General features: G+C 45.3%; 1 protein-coding gene across 2 annotated transcripts; it reads left to right on the top strand.

Annotated features, from left to right (window-relative positions):
- Positions 1 to 5: 5 nt before the first annotated feature.
- GTF3C4 (general transcription factor IIIC subunit 4) lies at positions 6 to 14,195 on the top strand. Of its 2 annotated transcripts, none has more exons than XM_082207820.1 (5): positions 6 to 975; positions 4,972 to 6,795; positions 9,277 to 9,407; positions 11,470 to 11,558; positions 13,556 to 14,195. In XM_082207820.1, exons 1-5 carry the CDS (start codon positions 568 to 570, stop codon positions 13,618 to 13,620), a joined length of 2,517 nt encoding a protein of 838 aa, XP_082063946.1. In that variant the 5' UTR covers positions 6 to 567; the 3' UTR covers positions 13,621 to 14,195. The 2 variants fall into 2 exon arrangements, with proteins under 2 accessions (XP_082063946.1, XP_082063947.1); XM_082207821.1 differs by lacking the exon at positions 6 to 975 and adding an exon at positions 983 to 1,082.
- Positions 14,196 to 23,175: the final 8,980 nt, after the last annotated feature.

Consider the following 23,175-nt stretch of genomic DNA (forward strand, 5'->3'; position numbering starts at 1 on the left):
GGGCCAGCCACTCACTCTCAGCCTAACTAACCTACCTCGGAGGGTTGTTGTGAGGGCAAAACGGGGAGAAGGAAAAATAGGTGAGGTATAAATAAAAGCAACATAAAATAATAGCGTAACCTAGCAACGCCTGGATAGCCACTCCTTTTGTTCTCTACTTTTTTAGGCCAGTTTTAATGTATGTACATCGCTTTGAGTTGCCCTGGTAAAAAAAAAAGCGAGTAACAATAACAAAAATTTAAACTAATGCTTGGTTAAAGCCCCCAGGGATACTAAACAAAATAAAATAAAATACCGTAATTGCCTTCCTCTGCTAATACCAAAAAGCACCCGCACTCTCAAAAATCCAAATTCCTTTTCTCAGGCACTTAATTAGACACCCCTCGAACGGATTCTCCCTCCCCACCATACACGCGAGAGATAAACTAAGGTCCTTCCTCTCAGGCCCCACTAAGCGCAGCGGCGCATGGGCTCTCTGTGCTCGGATGGTGGGCAGTGACGGTTGGCGGCGGTGGAGCGTCGCGGGTTTGAAGGGGAGGGTCGCGCGGCCTTTAAGGCGGCGATAAGATGGCGATGGCGGCGGCTGAGGGAAGCCCAGCAGTGGAGCCGGCAGCGTCGCCGCTGACAGAGGGGAACGACGACGACGAGGAGGCTGAGCCGCCTCAAGAAGAGGAAGAGGAGGAAGACGACGAGGCGGCGGGACCGAGCAGCGGCAGCGGCAGCGCGGGGTTCCGCTTGACGGCGGTGCGTCGCGAGCCGGCAGTGCGGCTGCAGCACGGCGTGAGCGGTGTGGAGCCGCTGGCTTGGTCCGAGGACCACCGCGTGTCGGTCTGCACAGCCCGCAGCATCGCCGTCCTGGAGCAGCTCAGCGACGTCCAGGGCGGCGGCGGAGGAGGAGGAGGTGGAAGCAGCGGCGCTGACCTCGTCATCCACCGCACGGCCGTGCCGGCCCCCGCCGCCGCCTGTTACCTCAAGGTGGGCAGTCGATGGCGACCGCTGCAGGGTGGGATGGGCGGCCGCGTCTAGGCATGCACGACGTGTGCATGATCAACCAGCGGAACCCACCGCCACAGGATGCGGAGGTGTGTCTGTTTTAAAGGAGTTCACTCTCAGTAGGACTAACGTTAAGCGCAGCCTGTGCTCTCAAATGACATAGAGTTGGAAGGGACCCCCCCCCCCCCAATCAGGTAGTCCAACCCCCTGCAATGCAGGAATCGCATGCAGACCTTGCCTTTTCTGCAAGGAGATAAAAAAGCTTAACATGGTTCTTCCACTCTCTGCTTAATGAAGAAAGTGATCCTTATTCTCACTGTAATCCAGCATGTTAGGTTAGGCAAAGAGAAACAGAGGCTGGCCCAAGGTCACCTAATGAGCTTTATGTGGCTGAGTGATGATTTGAGTCTTACAGATCCTAGTCCAGGGTTAGGGGACCTCAGGCTCAGGAGCATGAATGTGGCCCCAGGCCCCACTCAATCTGGCCCTTGGAACTCTCCCTAGACCACACCCCCTATTCAGGCCACACACCCTCAGATATCCTGCTCCACACCTTTTTTTTGCCTCACTGAAATGGGCCTTCAAACTGCCTCTTTCTTGCCTGGGTAGAAAAGTCAGATGGTTCAAACCTCTGATATTTGAATGACTGGAACGTGCAAAAGTTTTGTTGTTGCTGCTCTGCCCACTTGTCCTCTGGGATGAAAAGGGTTTCCTGCACCTCTTCCATAGTCCAACACCAACCACTACACCACATGATAGATCTCCTGGTCAATAATAATAATAATAATAATAATAATAATTTATTTATTTATACCCCGCCCATCTGGCTGAGTTTCCCCAGCCACTCTGGGCAGCTCCCAATCAAATGTTTAAAACAGTACAGCATTAAATATTAAAAACTTCCCTAAACAGGGCTGCCTTCAGACGTCTTTTAAAGATAGGATAGATGCTTATTTCCTTCACATCTGAAGGGAGGATGTTCCACAGGGCGGGGGCCACTACCGAGAAGGCCCTCTGTCTGGTTCCTTGTAACCTCACTTCTCGCAGTGAGGGAACTGCCAGAAGGCCCTCGGCGCTGGATCTCAGTGTCCGGGCTGAACGGTGGGGGTGGAGACGCTCCTTCAGGTATTCAGGACTGAGGCCGTTTAGGACGTTAATGGTCTGCACCAACACTCTGAATTGTGCTTGGAAACGTACTGGGAGCCAATGCAGATCTCTCAGGACCAGTGTTATGTGGTCCCGGCGGCCACTCCCAGTCACCAGTCTAGCTGCCGCATTCTGTACTAATTGCAGTTTCCAGGTCACCTTCAAAGGTAGCCCCACGTAGAGCGCATTGCAGTAGTCCAAGCGGGAGATAACTAGAGCATGCACCACTCTGGCAAGACAGCCTGCGGGCAGATAGGGTCTTAGCCTGCATACCAGGTGGAAGCACCAGATCTCTGGGTGGTTTGCAATAATTCTGGAAGGATCTCAGGTGTTTTAACAGCAGCAGTGAAATGAGTCCCACCCTTTGCTACTACTGAAACGAAGAAAACTTTGGGTAATCAGAAGTGAATTTTGGGGTGAAAAGTTAGGAATTCTTTTCATTTCCAGGCTCAGATTTTCTTGTCTTCCACATCATAGCTTGTCTTCCACATCATAGCTGGTTTGGTTTATTAACTCAGAGTTCTATTTTTTAAAAAAACAAACTAAAACAAAGTAGATCCCACAAACCTGAAGTCTGTGCACCTCCATGCTTTACATATCTAGAACAAGGCATGGCCAGCATGTGGAACTTACTGCTGCAAGATGTGGGCTTGACTGCAAGTCTCATTCTTGAACGATTGGGCGTGGGGAGAGATGGTAAGAGGGCTCTTAAATGAAAGCCACAGTCCCTCCCTCCTGCTCATGTCAAATGCCTTTTAGTCAAATCAAGAATGGGAAACTTACTGCTCTCCAGATTTTGCTAGACTAGAGCTCCCATCATCCCTGACCATTTTCCAGTGTGGCTGGGACTGGTGGTGATAGGAATGCAATGGCTTCTATTTCCAGGCCCTCTTCAAGGGGGCCAGGATATCTTAAAGACTTCTTCCTCTCATTTGCAATGGCTCATAGGTTACAATCACCTTCTGAACAGGTTTTGGTGGTTGGGAATACCAGGCAGGGCCTTTTCTTCAGCAGCTCACTGGCCGTAGAATTCGCTCCCCAAATAGGATTAGATTGGACCAATCCCAGTTGACTTTTGGGCAGGCAGCTAGAAATGTTTTTATTTCATCTGATGTTCAGCAATGGCTGATTGGGCGATTGATATTCTCATTCCATTTTCCTTGCTTTTTTAGTATCTGAATGATTCTGTTAACAGTGTTTTAGTTGTTGTACTGATTTTCAGTGTGTCACAAATTGCTTTGGCCTAAAAGGTGGCATAAAAATGTTTTTTTATGAAAAAAGATAAGTAAAATAAATTTGGGTGGCTACTGTTGACAGGAAGCTTGACTCCATAGACTTTTAGTTCATTCCTGCTGACACTGTCTTACTTTCTGACAAGGACTGGACAGATCCATGGAGGATAGGGCTATGGGGTCATGATAACTGCCTCTAAGTACAGTGGTGCCTCGCAAGACGAAATTAATCCGTTCCGTGAGTCTCTTCGTCTAGCGGTTTTTTCGTCTTGCGAAGCAACCCTATTAGCGGATTAGCGCTATTAGCGGCTTAGCGGCTTAGAAAAAGGGGGGAGCGAAAAAAATCGGAACACTCGCAAGACGTTTCCGTCTTGCGAAGCAAGCCCATAGGGAAAATCGTCTTGTGAAGCTGCTCAAAAACGGAAAACCCTTTCGTCTAGCGGGTTTTCTGTCTTGTGAGGCATTCGTCTTGCGGGGCAGCACTGTATCGGGTGTTAAGGACAAACAAGAATGTGATTGTCTTCATAATTCTACTTCTGAGTGTCCTTGGCTTGCTTGCAGCAAGAAACAGAGGAATGTATCCAATTTAGTTCTACTTAAAGTAGATCCCCTAAAATGAATGTATTTTAGTCCTCTCTTCTTTTAGGGTTTTGTTTTTTAAAAAAGCAATCAAGCAGTGTATTAATTTTATGAGATAAATAAAATATGAAATAAATATATCAGTTTCAGTGAGTATTCTGAGTAGAACTAAGTTTTAATACAATCCAGAATGCTGAATTGCATGGCATTGGGTCTGATCCAGGAGGGCTATTGCTGTGTTCTTACAAAGCCAGAAGGAAATGTGCTAAATATAACAGTTTGTATTTCTATAATTTCTATTACTTTGATCATTGTTAACTGCCTTTGCCTCTTTATGGAGCAAAGGTGGGCGATAAGAATAATAAGTTATAATAATATTTTCCTTTTCTCATAAGAATAGAACCCAATGGGGTCATGCAATAAAGCAGAATGGTGAGAGATTCAGGACAGACAAAAAGAGGGACTTCTTGGTGCAGCATGTACTTAAACTATGGAATCTGCTGTCACATGGTGTAGTGATGGCCACTGACTTGGACTGATTTAAAAGGAGATTAGTCAACTTCATGGAGAATAAGGCTATCAGTGACTACTTGTCATGATGGTTATATTACCTCCAGGCTCAGAGGCCTCTGAATACTGCACCATTTGCAGGGGAACAATGACAGTAGGTGGCTATTGTGCCAGGGTGGTCCAACATGCAGCCCAAGGGCCACATGCAGTGTGCTGCTCACAGTTTCCATGTCAAACTACTACAGCCGCCCACTTGGTATAAAAATTTGGACCTCCCTAAGATAGGTCTTCAGTCTGATCTTACTGGGCTGCTCTTACGGTATTTAATGCTAGAGTGTTCAAAGTTGTGGCAAGAGCTTGCTTGATCAGATGTTTTCACCAGTATTGCACCAGGCTTTTGCTAAAAGTAGCTCATTTATATACCTTTAAGCTGCTACACCAGCCTTCATTTTGAACAAGCTAGTAAAATGTTTAATTGGTGTGTTTTTTTAACACACTTATTCTTTTTCAGGTTGGTTCCAAAAAGGAAGTTGCTGAATGTAAGGAAAAGTTTGCCAGTTCTAAGGATCCAACCGTGAGCCAGACGTTAATGTTGGACAGGGTGTTTAACCCCGAAGGGAAGTCGCTGCCGTCAATGCGAGGCTTCAGATACTCCAGTTGGTCTCCGCTGGGCTGTGATGCAAACAGCAGATGCCTCCTGGCAGCATTAACCATGGACAACAGGTTGACCATCCACGCTAACCTTGACAGACTTCAGTGGGTGCAGTTGGTTGACCTGACTGAGCTCTATGGAGAGCGCCTGTTTGAGAACGGCTACCGGCTTTGTAAGGGTGAGGGTCCCAGGGTGGATTTAGGGGACTTCTCCGAATTCCAGAGAAGGCACAGCATGCAGACCCTGGTGCGCATGGAATGGTCTGGAATCTGCACCACCCAACAGGTGAAGCATAATAATGAGTGTCGGGATGTGGGCAGTGTGCTGCTAGCCGGAATCTTTGACAATGGCAATATTGCCATCTGGCAGTTCCAGCTCCCATTTATGGGCAAGGAATCAATTACCTCTTGCAATACTATTGAGTCAGGAATCACTTCCCCCAGCGTACTGTCATGGTGGGAATATGAGCACAATAATAGGAAGATGAGTGGTCTCATTGTTGGGAGTGCTTTTGGACCCGTTAAAATCCTCCCTGTCAACCTTAAAGCAGTCAAGGGCTATTTCACCCTCAGGCAACCGGTGGTTTTGTGGCAAGAGATGGACCAGTTGCCTGTACACAGCATCAAGAGCATTTCTCTCTACCACCCATATCAGAAATGCAGCTGTAGCTTAGTGGTGGCCGCAAGAGGATGCTATGTGTTCTGGTGTCTTCTTTTAATCTCCAAAGCAGGCTTAAATGTTCATAATTCACATGTTACAGGGCTCCACTCTCTCCCAATCATTTCCATGACAACAGACAAACAGAATGGGACTGTCTACACATGCTCTATTGATGGGAAGGTCAGGCAGCTGATTCCCATCTTCACGGATGTTGCATTGAAATTTGAGCACCAGCTGATAAAGTTGTCTGAAGTGCTTGGCTCTGTGCGGACTCATGGGATCGCAGTGAGCCCATGTGGGGTGTACCTGGCGGTAGTGACCACAGAAGGCATGACCAATGGCCTCCACCCTATCACCAAGAGCTACCAGGTCCAGTTTGTGACTCTTAAAACATTTGAGGAGGCAGCAGCCCAGCTGCTAGAATCATCTGTCCAAAACCTTTTCAAGCAAGTTGACCTCACGGATCTTGTCCGCTGGAAGATCTTGAAAGATAAGCACATTCCACGATTCCTACAGGAAGCCTTGGAGAAAAAGATTGAGAGCTTTGGGTCCACTTATTTTTGGCGCTTTAAACTGTTTCTCTTGCGGATTTTGTACCAGTCACTGCAGAAGGCTCCCTCTGAGGCCCTGTGGAAGCCAACCCATGAGGACACAAAAGTCTTAATAGCACATTCCCCTGGGATGGGCACCAGTGAAGAGCATCAACAAGACAAAGGCACTTCAAAACAGGGCAGCAAGCAGAATCCAAGTGACATAATCCGAGGAGCAGATGTGGATGATCTGGCAGATGACTCTCTTGTCTACTCCAGTGACATAGGAGGACGGGAGCCAATGGAAGATAAGCTTCTTGAAATCCAAGCTCAGATTGAAGCAGTAGAAATGCATTTGACACGGGAACATATGAAGCAAGTGTTGGGCGAAGTCTACCTGCACACATGGATTACGGAGAACACCAGCATTCCCACGAGGGGAGTCTGCGACTTCTTAATGTCTGATGAAAGTTATGATGACAGGACAGCAAGGGTAAGTGCATCCCAGCATAAAAGCTGTTGGGTTGCAGTAGGATAGCACGGCTTAGTTTGCCCTATCAAATCCTGGCTTAAGAGACCAGGATATGCACCAGCTTCATGTATGCACATACAGCCCCATTTCTCTCACTTTCCTCCTCTCTTTGTGCAATCAGCAAAGCAACCATAGTTTCTTGTTATGTGTGACAGACAAACCACAATTCAAAAGCCAACTGTAAATCTTGGTGCATATTAAAATTTTTAAAAGATGGTCTCTAATCTGGAAAAGTCAAAGGCTACTGTGTCTAGGTCATTGGTGCAGGCTTCTGATGCCTTTCAGTGTTTATCTGTCCTTATTCACTAGGCAGATCTGGTAGCACTGACTGCTCCTGTCAAAGAAAGCAGGCCCCACCTGCCCATACTAGCAAGTTATAGTTTGGATTCCTAATAGTTCTTGAAGGTCTGCCAGAGGATCACAACTTCTGTTACTGGCTTCTATAAATATCGTGGACTTGTTGATCTGATCTAATGCCAGATCTCATCAGGGAGCAAAGGGGGGTGCTCTTTGCTAAGGCCAGAACTACCACAGTCAACTCTGCGTCACTCCCCTTCTGTGACGACTCTAACTACCATCAAATCACCTGTCTCAGGAAAGAACTGTGTGGCAGGAGCTGCCTTGTCCTCCTGGCCTGGGCATTATCTGATACTGAATTTGGTCTGGCGGGGTTGGGGTGGGGAAGGGTTGCTGGTCCCCCCAAGACAAGTGGCACCTGTATAGACAGTCTGTAAGGCAGAGGAGACTGCTTACTTATGCTAAACTGGACTGCGAGCAACTTTCTTGAAACCTACTTGTAAGCCACTTTTTCACAAATAAACTGCTTTTAAAACTTGTGAGTTACCCAGTGGTATATTAATATTCTAAATAAAATCAGTAAATATTTGTAGAAGTCAAAACATCACACTTTTCAGGAGGGAGTGCTAGGGCCTTCCCCTGCTGCCTCTCCAGTTGACATACGAATTGTAAGATCCTTGGGGCAGAGGTCCTGACCTTTTGCTTATGTCTTATTTACTTACTTTCATTAATGTATATATATACAGTCCTTCACAATATTCAACTTTGGGTGCTTACAGTACAGTTTAAAACATAAAGTAATAAAATATGCAATAAACCAAATGAAGGTAACAAATAGCATAATTAGCACAATACTGGCAGCCCCCCATTTACGCAGATTTATGTTCCGTGGCACTGCACACATTGATTAAATGGGGTGTAATTGAAACCCATCGAAAAAGCCTGCAAACACCATGTTCCACCCCTGCTCTGCCCTCATCCAATCCTTTTAGTGATGTTTTTATGACATTTCCAAGTGACTTCCAGGTTTGGTGCGATTCGCATATACATGAGCAGACATACTGAATGTGCATAAACAGGGGGCTGCCTGTACCTAGAATAGCAATTAAACTGGAAAGTAAAAAAAAAAAAAACAACCCAACTTCAATTCCAGTGGTTTTAAAATGTATATTCTTTCCATTACGATCTTAAAGCACAAACCGTTACAGTGTCTGAGAGAATAAAAATGTATGAAGCTGATGCCTTCTAGATGATAAAGTGGGGGCCAGGTAAGCTTCCTTGAGGCTGGAGCAGTCAGCAAGGCCTACTTGGATTCCCAACACCAAGATCGTTGCCAGGTACCAGGGGAAGGGTGCAGGTGGCCAGGAGGTTGGCATTGGGAGGGTGCAACCAGTCTGATGCCTGCACCATGCCAACCTCCCTTCTTCCTCTTGTTAACTAGCAGCAACCTTGGAATTGGGAAGCCAGGTAAGCACTACCACCCTGCCCTACTGACCACTCCTGACTTCAGGAGAGTTCCCCAGCTTGGGATACCCTAGATGAAGAAGCCGTCTCTTTTGTTTCCTTTTTAATCTGTGGTGATTGCAAAACTCTTAAGAGCCACAGCAAAAGATCTTTCTGCTTGGTTGATGTGGGAGCAAGTGGTCCATAGAGCCCTGCCTCCATTGATGGTTCTACATAAATAACAATTGTGCAGTGCCGTGGTTGCCACAATCCCGTATTTTTCTGCAGCTTCCTAAGTAGCTAAGACTTGAAACTCTGCTGACATAAGAAAGAGTGTTCAAAAATATTTTATCATGTTCTCTTGAGTGGTAACATGCGCTTTGAGGCAAAGCTCCTCTCTTTTCGATTTACCTTCAACCATCAGTTTTCTTCCGAAATGCGTGGGGGGTTAGGGCAATTAAGTTCCTCAGACTACCTGAGCGGCATGCAGAGAAGTCATTCACTCTGCATTTTGCATGCCTGAGACGCCTTTGTTGCTTTTTCATTCTGTTGTATTCCGTTTTAAGCAGGGCTTGGGCTTTTGCATCTTGTGTTCTTCAGAAAGCCCGCCTCACAACTCCTGTGAGATTTCCCCACCTTTCAGCAGGCAGCTGTCTCTTCCTATAAGTGCTGCTACTGACTGCTGCTGCTGTGTGTTCCCAGGTGCTGATTGGGCATATCTTAAAGAAAATGAACAAACAGACTTTCCCAGAGCACTGCAGCTTGTGCAAAGAGATCCTGCCGTTCACAGATCGCAAGCAGGCAGTTTGCTCCAACGGTCACATTTGGCTCAGGTAAGCCCAACTTCAAGCAAGCGCTGTCAGGTTCCCTTCTTTCTGATTTAGCCAAGTGGAGGGAGGGGGCAGGTGTTTATCAGTGGCTGTGAAATGCCTTTCTGCATGCCGAGGGGAGCAGAGAGTTAGAATCATGTTGATCTCTGCTTGCCTGAGAAAGTCTGCAAACAGGCAGGGTGCTTGCTTGCAAGGGCTGGAGAAGTATGGCTCTTAGGCAGTCAGTTTGAAATTCCTTTTCAATGCTATTTCAGCCTGTTGGCAGTTGTGTGCCTGAGTGTCTAACTTTTGCCACTTCCCTCATTGCCATCTTGTTCACAACAGACACCGGAATGTGGTGTACAGTGGTACCTCGGGTTACATACGCTTCAGGTTACAGACTCTGCTAACCCAGAAATAGTACCTCGGGTTAAGAACTTTGCTTCAGCACGAGAACAGAAATCGTGCTCTGGCAGCAGCGGGAGGCCCCATTAGCTCAAGTGGTGCTTCAGGTTAAGAACAGTTTCAGGTTAAGAACGGACCTCCAAAACAAATTAAGATCTTAACCCGAGGTACCACTATATCACTTTTGAGGTTCCTGGGAGGCAAGTGGGCATTCAACACCCAGAGGTGTTTCCCAGCCTGTGCTGTTTTGGACAGACCTGTAAATTTGCACCCCCCAAACTGTCTTTAAAATTGTGTCAGAACTTAAAATGGTTTTAACTTTGTGCTTGTTTCTTGGTGTGTGTGAAATGTGTTTTATCTCAAGAAATTGCCTTGGCAGCCTAAGATGGGCTGAAACAAAGGGTATAGATTCATTAAGTTGAAAGAAATTAGCCAAAGGGATAGGAATCGGAATCTGACCATGAAACTACAAGTGCTGAAGCTGAATATTGAGCCTATTTGGAGTATGTTACCTGCCTGTGCTCAAGTAAAACTCTGTTGGAGAATTGTTTGTTGCTGCCAGATTGATTTGAAACCTGTGGTAGATCTGACCAAATGGATTCTGTTCCACCAAAGTTCCTGTCATTATAGACTTGCAAGCCTTTGATTGTGCTGTTGAATCTTGGCTGTTCTGATTTGAAACTAATGTTTCCCGATTGCCTCCCTGACAGTGATGTAGTATTTTTTGATACAGTTTCTCAGTATTTTCAAATGTACTCATTTTAAAAACTTTTGTATACCCCTAAAAACATGTGTGTAAACCAACAATGTGGTAGTCTCAAATACTGGTAGGTGGGCAACGTGGCCAGCTAGTTTCAGTAAGGTGGGTAACTGACATCACTACCTCAGATTATGTAGGATAGTTCTACCATGCCAACAATGTTTGAAAAATAATGTCATCTGAATCATTATTTTGAGTGTATTTGCTAAAAGATGCTAACATTCTGTGCCCAGGCCATCAAAACTGATCTTGAAGCCTCAGGGCAGAACTAGTGGAAATTTTGCTTGACCCTAGGCACCTATCAAGAAATTTTGCTTGACCCATGGCACCTATCAAGCAAATTTTGAGATTTGGAGGCAAGCCTATCATTGTAGCTACAGTGGTTAAATGTGTTCTTTTCCCACTTTATAGGAGAGATGAATTATGTGTCTTACCTGCTTTCCTGCCCAGTCAAGAAATTCATATTTTTCATGTACTAGACTTGGATAATCTGATTTGCTTTCATTAGTTGTATTCTACATTTACATCCAACTGGTGATTTCTTTTTAGAAGAGTTTGGATCTAGACTAAGTTAGTTCATCTTAGGCCCCACTGAAATTATTGGGCAAGTTACTCATTACTCGTCTTGTTTATTCCCATGGGAGCAGAATTCAATTAATTTCATACAGTCCAGTATTTCCTTTCTTAGTATCATTTGAAACAGGGCTAGGGAACCTGTGCAGTTCTACAGAACTCCAGCTCCCAACAACCCTGACAGTTGGCTCTACAGGCTGGGACTGATGGGAGTTGGAGTCCAATAGCATCTGGAGGGCTTCATGTCCTCCAGCTATGATCCGAAGGGTGGCACAGATGGCATTCTGATAAGCATCTGATCCTTTTAACCACAAAGGCCTTTCCATAATTCTTTTCCCACTTCTGCAGGTGCTTCCTTACCTATCAAGCCTGCCAAAGCCTGGTGTACAGAAGATGCTTGCTTCGTGACAGCATCGCCCGGAATCCAACCCCAGAAGGTGAGCTCTTTCCTTTAGACCTAGGAGTGGATGATGCGGCTGAGTCTGGCTGAGTTTCTGATCTGGGCAAAGATGCAGGCTCTGCATTGATCCACCCTAGGCACCTATCAAGCATTCCTATCAGCTGGGTGAGGCCTAAACACCCCAGATATTGATTTACCTTGACCTTTTTGTTAGGTCATGGATTCTCATTTCTCCATTTCAAAATCCACTTGAGATTTCATTCCAGAAGCTGCACTTCTTGGAATGGGGAGTCATCCTCTTTTTGTGTATCATAATGAGACTGAAGTCATCTGTCAGGGGTTCAGGAGCAGAGGCAAGGGCAAGGGAGGAAACAGAGAGCGAGGGGGAGGAGGCAGAAGAAAGGATGAGTGATGACGACGACCCGAGATCTCCGAGTCTTTCCAGTGAATCAGAAGATTCACAGAAAGGAGCACCAGTGGCCAGGGCAAGGGAGGAGCCTAGGGGGACACCCCAGGAGGAAAGGGCCAGAGGGAGCTCAGAGGGGAGCAGTTGGAAATCGGGACCAGCGTCACCAACAGAGAGCAGGGGAGAGGAAGGGAGTCAGGTATCAAGCGCTGGCAGCTCACAACAGCAGGGAGGGCACGAGTCAGGAGTGGCCACACCTCCATCGGGGAGCGAAGAAACGGTCAGACGGAAAGTGGAAGGTTGGGCGCGCGCGCCAAGTTCAAATGCACAGGAAGGTGGCGCAGTAAGCAGCCCGGAAAGGGAGCCAGGTCCTAAAACCCGGCGCAAGGAGACAGAAGGGTCCGGGGGGTCAGTGTCAGAAGAGTCCCGGAAGGAAGAGACCCCGGGGGGCAGAGGGACCCAGAGAAGAACAGTCAGGCGGAAAAGGTGGAGTAAGGCTAGGATATTAAGTTGGTGTACAGGAGGCGGGGACCCAGACAGAGCTTCGCCGATCTAACCATAAGACGTAGAGTTGCACGCAGCAGCTTGAGAATGGGAACTGTAACTCAATAAAGACTTTTACTAAATGATCGCTGGCTAGCGTGATCCTCTGTGAGCTAGGATCGGGGAGCAACTCTGACATCATCCATGAAAGAAAAGGCAAGAAGATCCCAAGTTGCATATAATGCTGTTTCTTTGGTCCAATATGTTTTGAAGCAAATCTGTGCTCCCCAATAACAGTTTGCAAATAATCACATGTGTGAAGAATATTTGTGACCACAGAACAATGTGCTTTGTGGAGCCTCCCACCACCCTAACCCCCAGATTATTTTCTTCAAAACACTTTAGGCAGTACAGTGGTGCCTCGCAAGACGAAAAGAATCCGTTCTGTGATTCTCTTCGTCTAGCGGTTTTTTTCGTCTTGCGAAGCAAGCCTATTGAAGGATTAGCGCTATTAGAGGCTTTTAGCTGCTTATCTGCTGATCGGATCAGCTGATAAGCGGTTTAGCGCTATTAGCACTATTAGCGGCTTATCTGCTGATCGGATCAGCTGATAAGCGGCTTAGCGCTATTAGCGGCTTATCTGCTGATCGGATCAGCTGATAAGCAGCGGCTTTTAGCTGCTTTTAGCGGCTTATCTGCTGATCAGATCAGCTGATAAGCGGCTTAGCGGCTTAGAAAAGGGGGGGAGGGGGGAAAAACCCAGCAGGAACTTGCAAGACATTGTCGTCTTGCGAAGCAAGCCCATAGGAGATTCGTTTTGCGAAGCACCTCCAAAACGGAAAACTCTTTCGTCTAGCGAGTTTTCCGTCTTGCGAGGCATTCGTCTTGCGGGGCACCACTGTATTTATCTGTGTATAACATGCCCCCGTGTATAAGAAAATGGGGGGGTTGCCCCCATGTATAAGACTTTCCCCCTTTTAAACATTATTATTAGTTAAAAAACCTAGTCTTACATACGGAAAAATATGGTAGTATTCTGTGTACTGTACTGTGAGGCATTTCCCCCTATTGTCTCATGATTGGCCTTCTCTTTCGTTATCACCTTTCCTCATTAGTTCTCCAACAACCTGTTTTCTTATTTTCAGATCCTGATTGGATCAAGAGGTTGCTGCAGGGGCCTTGCAGTTTTTGTGACTCTCCTGTTTTCTAAAGAACAAGATTGAGAGCCTGATGTATGTTTTTCCAGCGCACAAAGCACCACTCTAACCCTGGAAACTGCCTGAAGGTGCAAGCATGTAAATTACCCAGAAAGGAACTTTTGAGTAGAAGACAGTGAGCTGGACATGCTTAGTAGTCCAGCATCCCATTTCAAACCTGAGAGGAAGCAGAAAAGCCTTCTGTTGGGAAAACTTCAGTACAGACACTTTGGAAACAGCCCTGACCCATCCCAGTTAAGCATTGGTACTTGACTCCTTTCTTTTCTTGTCAAGTAGGGTCTGGAATTGGAGAAATGCACCGGGGCTGACTTCACACCACCCTCCAGCCTGCTTCATTTGGCAATGGGATGCTTTTCGTGCAAAGATCCCAGCAGTGGGGGATACCGCTGCTGCTGCTGCTGCTGCTGCTGCTGCTGCTGCTGCTGCTGCTACTACATAGGACTTCATAGAAATTCATAGGACTTCATAGGAATTCATAGGAATTCATAGGAATTCATAGGACAGCAGGATTTGAGCCTCCTTTTTGCTCTTTCATTTATTTTTCAATAAATGTTTTGAACAAATGGTGCTCACTGTGCCGGAGACAATTAAATATTTAGAAATAACATGCGGGTTTAAGAATATTTTTTAAAATGTCCTGCATGCCCATTACATGAGGGTGAAAATCCTGACCATTTCACTCCTACAGAGGTTGGCAATCAAGTCCAGTGGCTTCTTATAGGAAACGTTAATCCCTCTGTGCCAAATGTGGGAGGGTAAGTTTTAAAAGGCTAATCAAGCTATTTCAGCAGTGGAGCATGTCACAAAGGGCCTCTTTTCTAAAAGTCTGAGCATCAGCATTTTTGATCAAACTCTTCTTGCCAGTGAATTTTTACCCCCTTGCAGCCCAGTTCCCCCTTCTAATCGCATAATCTTCTCCCAAATTTTTGCCAGTGCCTTTTTTTTTTAGCAACAATTATGCTTGCCAGGAATTCTTCTTCCTCCCATTATAGATGGATACATTATTTGTAGCTGTTGGCTTTGGCAGTCAATACGTTAGAAAATGCAACCAGGCAAATGTCTAACTTTCCCACCAAAGTTCTGTGGCCATTCACTCTTGTCTTATGAAATGAAGCTATCCAGCCAGAGAACTAACACTTGTAAAAATCCATTTTCTCTTTCAGTTTAGCTGCTTAGGGCTCTGCTTTCAGAGAGGTGGGGTGTAAATGTTTTAAATAAAATTAAAACATTTGCAGCTTGCTGTGGCAGAATCTGCAGCTGGATCCCTCCCACAGGAGGTGGTGATGGCAACCAACTTGCAGAGCTTTATAAGAGGATTAGACAGATGGATAAGGCTGTGTTCTCGCTTTGCTGTCAAAGGTGGTGTGCCTCTGAATACCAGTGGTTGGAAACCAGAGGGAAGAGGAGACAGAGGCGCCAGCTTCTGAAGGTGAATGGGGGAGTGTGTCGTGGTACATGATGTCAGGATGTTGGAGGAGCTGGGGGCAGAGCCGAACGTGGCAGCAGTTCAGTGGCAGCCAAGTTTCAATGGCTGTGTCTCCTGCTGCTGCTGTTGCCACCATCAGGGTCTGTTTCCCTGCTCCTTCCGCTCCATGACTGAAGGAGGAGAAGCCAGCTACTGAAGCCATGCCACGCTTGGCCGCCTCTGCTGCTTTTGGACTTGGGGGCCCTCCCCAAAAAATTGGGAGGGCAAAAGGGCTCAGCTCCTAAAAGATGGCACCCCTGAGGGGAGAGTATTCTTGTAATCAGGTCCTGCTTATGGGCATCCCAGAAGGGGCTGTGCCACTGTGAGAACAGGATGCTGGACTAGATGGGTCATTGCCCTCATCCAGCAGGGTTCTTCTTAGGTTCTTACAAGCTGCAGCAGAATAAATCAGAGGTCCTACTTCAGTGGGGAGCACATTTGTAGCACTTCTCTCTGTAAATAATAAAGTCACCAGTAAAGAGTTCCTGCAGGTTAAAATCAAGTATTCTGCTGCATATGTAGGCTAAGCCCTCTGAGGACATGCCCTTCATAGGAGTGAGCAGAAATTCTCTAGGAGAATTCTCTAGAATAGGCTGTAGGTACACTTTTTAGTTGTCCTTGACCAAAATACTGCACTTTAAAAGGTGGAGGTCAATTTGGATTGATCAACCAGTTCATGAAAATAGGAATTTATTGGCAGGGCGAACCGAAAGGGATCATAAAATGTTGTTGGTTTTGTTAATCATTTTGTGCTTTGGGGCTGATGTTTTTAGTGCCTCTGATGACTTTGTTCTAATGCTTTCTCCTGAAGTTATCTACTGCTCCCCTTGTACTTTCCAAGAAGGTCTTTCACACTGTGGGTATGAAAGATCCATGTAAGCAGGTCAAGATGATAGTCCTCACCCTACAACTCCAGCATGAAGGTCTCCTCCAGTTTAAAAGGATCTTGAATAGAACAGTGAGTGCAGTCTTGAGAGTAACTACAAATCAGTGTAGACAACACTGGGCTCAATAGGTTGATGGCAAAGTAATCTACTTTTTGTTTTGTTTTTTATTCTGGAGATGAGTAGACCCTGCTGGAGGAGGCAGTGCTATTTCCCAGCGATCACTCCCCACCCCACCCCCTAGCTCTGCCTGTTGGAGCCCATTCTCAGCCTATTGAGAGGACCTAAACAGTACGCATTAGGCAGTATGCTGGGTTAATTGGATTAAAACAGTGTAAAAGGCTAATTAAATATTGAACAATGTATTCTTGCTATGGTAAGCTGAGCAAGAGAGTGGAGTGTATGGAGCTGAATTCTCATCAATCAGCACTACTGAAGAACTCTACAAACTGCTGTAATAGATTTGGTGTTGTGTGGGAGGTTATATGCGGGCAAAATACAGCACCTGTACTTCTACTAGATGGACTTCAATTCTTTCCTGTATCGACTTTCTATTTCCTTCCAAAGGTAAATGCCCAGTATCTTTAGTTGCAGAGAGATTTAACAATGGGAGGAACCCACTGAACCCTCAGAAGCACATGAGAGCTGAGTTCAGACTCACTTCTGTTTTTCAACTGTCTTGACTGTGACAAAACTTGTCAAGTGGCTGACTCAAGCCCATGGCAGTTGAAGGGGCCAATTTTTGATGAAGGAACATTGTAGAATCAAAATGGAGGAGCACCAGTCTGCTGTTGCTGACAAAATGGGTTTACAACTTAGCAAATTCTTCTGTCTTGTGACTTATTTCTGAATGCTGTCCTCATAACCAAACGACTCCCACTTCTGCTGTGTGTTTGTGTGTGTTTAAAAAAAACCCCCACACACTGAATGTAGGAGGAGTTTATCCATTCCACTTTAGTTTTTATATATATATATATATGCAGGTTTTGGTGTCTTCGGGTGTCTTCCCGTGTAAGAGTCGGGGTGTCTGGGCGACGTTTCCCGACTCTTACACGGGAAGACACCCGAAGACACCAAAACCTGCATTCCTGTACCCGTGAAAATCTACGAAAGCATATATATATATATATATATATATATATATATATATATATATATGCAGGTTTTGGTGTCTTCGGGTGTCTTCCCGTGTAAGAGTCGGGGTGTCTGTGCGACGTTTCGACGAGGTCTCACTCGTCATCTTGAAGATGACGAGTGAGACCTCGTCGAAACGTCGCACAGACACCCCGACTCTTACACGGGAAGACACCTGAAGACACCAAAACCTGCATTCCTGTACCCGTGAAAATCTACGAAAGCATATATATATATATATATATATATAAATTTTTATTAAAGATTTTCCTCGTTTACAAAAGCACATTCATTGTCTCTTTCTTCAGGTTTTGTTTTCTACAGATCAGTTACATTTGTTGTGAGACATTGGTGTTATATGCAGTATAGGGTTGCGAAGAAAAGAGGGAGATGGGAGAGGGGGTGGGGTGGTAAAGCTTATGTTCTTTTACTTAGTGTATGTGCCAGGTTTTTGTGTCAGTGTCACTTGGGTAGGTTCTCTTTCTATTCACTTGTTATGTTTCCTTGGTGGTGAGAGAGGCTGGGGTGGCCTAGGGACAACAATCACACAAGAAATAAGCAAAATAACTAAACAGGTACTAGAAGTCACCCCAGAACTGGCCCTACTGAACATCTTCCAAGATAACAATGCCCACTCGCACTATAAAGAGCTCATAACCCCCTGAGCAGCCAGAAACATCATAGCCAGACACTGGAAGGACCTGTCAGGAATAAACATGGAACACTGGTATCAAGTACATCCTTGTGCAAATTAATTGAAACAAAACATGTTTTCTATCTTACTCGTAATCCTGTACTCAGAACAAACATGAAAATTCAGTTGATCATTATGGTGTTGGAAGCCTGCAGCCAATAGAAGGAATGATGCGCTCGCCACAATATGTTGAGGTTCTACGAAAGAGAGTTATTCCTGAGCTGGAAAAGAGGTATCCTGACAGTGCTGGGATATTGTAGCAGGACCTAGCCCCCTGTCACACATCAAAAGTGGTGAAGAAATCCATGACAGAGCAGCAAATACAGGTACTTGATTGGCCAGAGGATTCCCCAGACATAAATCCCATTGACAATTGGTGGGCTATATTCATAAGTCGCCTCCGTGCTGTAGACTGTACGACTATGGAGAAGCTCATTCAGGCGCTGATTCAAGTGTGATACAGGGATCCGAAAATCAACAGTGACTATTCGAAACTAGTAGACTCCATGCCAAACCGTGTTCAAATGCTGCTTAAAAATAGCGGAGGTCATATCCGTTACTAATGTACATATATGTGAGTTTTGTACATGTATATGTGAGTTTTGTACTGTACAATAAACTACTTAAATTCATTGTTTGTTTCAATTAATTTGCACAAGGGTGTAATATGGGAAACAGCCTTACTAGAAAAGCTAACCAATAGACAAATAGACGAGGATGCCTTTACTGCTCCCCTTTATCACATCCCGCTTAAGTTGAAGATGAAATTGGGGCAGAACCCAACCTTTCTTCCAAGGCTCAGAGTGAAAATGAAAACCATCCTTTTCATTATTTTATCGTCTTGCTTACAGAGGATAGATGGGACCAACCTCCAAGAACAGTTATTTGGAGTTTCATTCTTTTAAAAATCCAGAAACTAGAAGCAAGAGATGAGAATACTAAGTGATGTTAATGCTTGATCAGGCCAGTTGTCCCTCTGGTCTAACAACAGTTGGCCAGGCATCAGGAAGTTCTCATACAGATAGCAATAATGAGCCCAAAAGGCTCTAGGGCACTGCTGTCCAAACTTTTTTCAAAGGGGGCCAGATTTGATGAAGTGATGGAGTGAAGGGCCGTGAGGGCCAACCAAAGTGGTTGACCTTTTTTAAAATTTTTGAATTGAAGTTGTTGAGCTTTTTAGGATTGAAGTTGTTGAGGTTTTTTTAGGATATTACCCCAGGAAATAAACTGCCACAGGGGCCAGATTATACCAACCGGCAGGCCAGATTAGGCCCCCAATGTGGACTTTGGACATGAATTCTCTAGGGCAAGTGTGACTAACTTGTGGACCTCAAGATGTTGGATTCCCAACTCCCATCAGCCCCACTCAGCATGGCCAGTGTTCAGGGGTGATGGGAATTGGAGTCCAGCAGCAACATGGAGGGCCAGTGGTTTGCCACCCCTCCTCTAGGAGTATCTGACTGATCTAACCTGTAATCTTGGAATGGGTTTCCTGTTTTCTTTCCAGCTACATTCAAAAGCTTGAATAGATTTCTTTTGACTCATACACCTCATTTGAAACAGGTGAATACAGAACTTTGTGCTTATTGAATTAATATCAGTGTGGCTGTGCTCCCAGTACTTTCTCTGAACACTGGTTGTTGGCTCAAGATTTAATGAAGGCCAGCACAGCTTGACTGTCTAGACAAAGTCAGACTGCTCTTCCTTAAAGAATTGAGTCTCTTGCAAGAATTAGGGCAGATATTTCTGATAGGCAATATGGAGTTCATAAACCTGCCCAGTCACATTGGGGTGGGGTGTTTTAATCACAGAGGTGACTATTATGTTGTGTTCAGCTCCAAAATGTAGCAAATTCTCAACTAGCTTAACATTTGGTCTCCTTTATTAAAGGACAGGGGTGGGGAATTCTTCATTGTTATTTTTATGAAATAGAAACCAATGCCTGCCAGTCTGATGGATAGCGTGGGTCTGGAGATAGGGCTTCTGTCTGCCAAGGATGCTGTAACACAAGGTTGGCAAGGGCCACATTCACTCAGTGGGTGCAACCACTCCTCTCCCCTCTTCTCTCTTGTGCTTTTCCTCCCCTCTCTGCAAGGTTTCTGGGGGACAACACAGGTCACTCTTGCCAGTAATAAGCACTCATTTCAGGGGTGCTGCATGAAATTAGGCTAAGGGATGCAAGTTGCCTACCCATAGAACCATGGAAAGGTAGAGGTGGAAGGGATCCCAAGTTTCATCTAGTCCAGCCTCCTGCTATGCAGGAATCTCAACTAAAGCATTTGTGACAGATGGCTCTCCAATCTATGCTTAAAAAGCTGCAATGAAGGTTGGAGTGTGAGACATATCACCTAATATTGGGGTGAAGTGCAGCTTTGTCTTTACTGCAGGTTTTCCCCAAAACAAAGATTTGTTTTTCTCCATGGGTGTGAATGGCACCCGAGGCTTGTGAGGGAGCCTTAATCTGGTCCCAGCCCCCAGTGGTCCCATTAAAGTGTGAACCTGAAGTTCATTTAGAATCAGAATTGTAGAATTGTTGAAAGGGACAGTGAGAGTCATCTAGTCCAGCCCCCTGTGATACAGAAATCTCAACTAGATCATACAAACCTCCAGGGAAGAAGAGTCCACTACCTGCCATGGGGAGTTTGTTCCACTGCTGAACTGTTCTTACCGTCAGAAAGTTATTCCTGGTGTTTAGTCAGAATCTCCTCTCTTGTAACTTGAATCCATTGGTTCAGGTCCTACTCTCTGAAGTAGGTCCTACTCTCTCTGCAATCCATGTGACAGCCTTTTAGGTAGTTGAAATAGCTACCATATCTCGGCTCAGTCTCCTCTTTCCAGGCTAAACATACCCAGCTTCCTCAACCATTCCTCATAAGGCTTGCTTTCTAGACCCTTTATCATCTTGGTTGCCCTCCTCTGTACACGTTAAATTATGTCGCGCAGAATTGGGCACAGTATTCTAAGTGTGGTTTGACCAAGGCAGAATAAAGTGGGGCCATTACTTCCCTTGATCTGGACACTATACTTCTGTTGATCCAGCCTCAATGAGCTTATGATCATTGCCCAACCCAACCCAAATTCATACCATAAAGAAAGATCAATATATAGTCAGCATTTTTAAATTTATTAATTACCATTACTGGGATTCAGAGCATGTAAAAATAAGGAAGTGAAACAAGCAGAAATAATGTTACCAGAGGTTCCTCATTGGTGAGAAGGGGTGCACTCTGCACATGCCCACATCCTTTATTTCTGAGACTCACAGTTCCTAATTAGATTTTTCACACTGTACCCCACAGGCTTCTTTACAACCCCCAGGTTTTGACCCTCCTTCAACTGCTTATTCAGCCACTGCACAGTCCCATTGACCATGTTTGTGAATATTGAAATACTGACCACTTTGGGAGATCCTGCTATAGTGGGACAGAGCAACCTTGGGAACTACCCATTACGGATACAGTTAACCCTTAACAGCATATTTCATATGGCAAAAGAACAGTTCCTTCTGTTTCAAGGCACTTCATGCAAGTTTTTGCCAGAGAAGGTGGTGGGGTCTCTGCAATACAGAAATAACTATCTTGAAGGAACCCTTCACCCCCAAACACTATATCCCTCCAACCCCCCCTTGGTGGTATGTGGGATGCTGGGTCTGATGACACTGCAAGATGGAGCCAGAAGAGAAAATGTTTTCTGTGTTGCTGTTCTGCGGAAATGGGGTGAGGAGGAACATTATCCAACCCTCACGATATCGGTCCCAAATAAAAATGGGCTGAGATTTCCTTTTGAATTAGATTTCTGGTTGTAAAAGCTCACCTTTTCTGGCTCTCTTTTACAAAAGTTAAAAAGTAGCAGAGCCAGAGGTCTGACACACCAAACCATCAATTCTGAGGAGAAAAGCCATCAAAAATTATAGTCATTTGTAAAGATATTAATTATCCACCCGCTCAGCATAAATATAAAATATGTGTTATGTCTATGCGTTGTTGATTTCTTAAAATGCTGTGGTGCAATAAGGGAGTCTGATTAAGGGTTCATTCCTTAATCCAGTTAGGGCTTTTGCATCTTGGCTATTAAACAAAAAACAAAATCGATGTGTTGTAGAAAACAAATGTTAATCAACTAGCTGGTTCTTGTGTTACCAAGCTGACCGCATTAAGACTGTGTTATGAAAATGCTCTGGTTCCCTCGAGGACGGTACATTACTGTGAATATTAATGATGTATATATGGTTGACTTCTTTTGTAAATGTGAAACAGAATCTGGAGAATGTGTTTTGTATACTGCAACAGTAGCACTGTTACATTAATCTATTTCTAAATAAAGAAACACACAACTTGTGTATCGTGTTTAAATAGGTGCCTTGGCAAAGTGAAGGAGAATGGGTGATCAAACATTGGATTCTTGGCCGATAAAGCATTATGCTGATTTCTTGACCAATTTGTATTGCTTTAAAAGAGAATTGGACAAATTCAAGGAGGAGAAGGCTATCAACATCTACTAGCCATGATGGCTATGATCTACCTCAGGCTTCCTCAACCTCAGCCCTCCAGATGCTTTTGGCCTACAACTCCCATGATCCCTAGCTAGCAGGACCAGTGTTCAGGGATGATGGGAACTGTAGTCTCAACACATCTGGAGGGCCGAGGTTGAGGAAGCCTGATCTACCTGCATGGTTCGGGGTGTTAAAGCTTCTGAATACTGGTTGCTGGAAACCTCAGGCGGGGAGAATGCTGTTGCAATCAGGTCCTGCTTGTGGGTTTCCCACAGGCATCCAGCTGGTCACTTTTCACAGTGACCAGCTGGATGCCTGTGGGAAACAGGATGCTGGACTAGATAGAACATTGCCCTGATCCATCAGTTTTTCTTGTGTTATGACAATTAGCCCAACAGAAGGGACAGCAAGCCTGACTATATGTTACTTCCATCCTATGTGCAGTAGCTAGCCATGGGTAAGCCAGGGACTGAAGAGACGGAGGATTCTGAAGGGGCTCCCAGAGCCAAAACAGAGAAAGCTGGAGGGGACAGTAGTAGCACTTCCTGCCACCTTTCTCTGTGCTTTATTCTCCTTTCATCTACTAGATAGAGGTCAAATAAGTCCCAAATTTTGAATTAAGCTGTAACCCTAGTAGCAAGGACTCCATGAAAACCAGACAAATAAGAGTCTTACTGAGCTGAAAGCAGTACTACTTTGATGGCCACTTTAAGAACCAGAGGAAGAATGTTTAAGGACTGAACACTCAGCCCCACCCCATCAGTATCTATTGAAGGGAGAGGCCCCATCCATGTACAGGCTTTATTCCATCCCTGTTAAATGACTTGCTAAAGTCATTGCATGACTTGGTCAAGTGGAGACTCTTCCCTGACCTGGCAT

Source organism: Podarcis vaucheri, assembly GCF_965113315.1.
Source record: "Podarcis vaucheri genome assembly, chromosome: Z".
NCBI lineage: Eukaryota > Metazoa > Chordata > Lepidosauria > Squamata > Lacertidae > Podarcis > Podarcis vaucheri.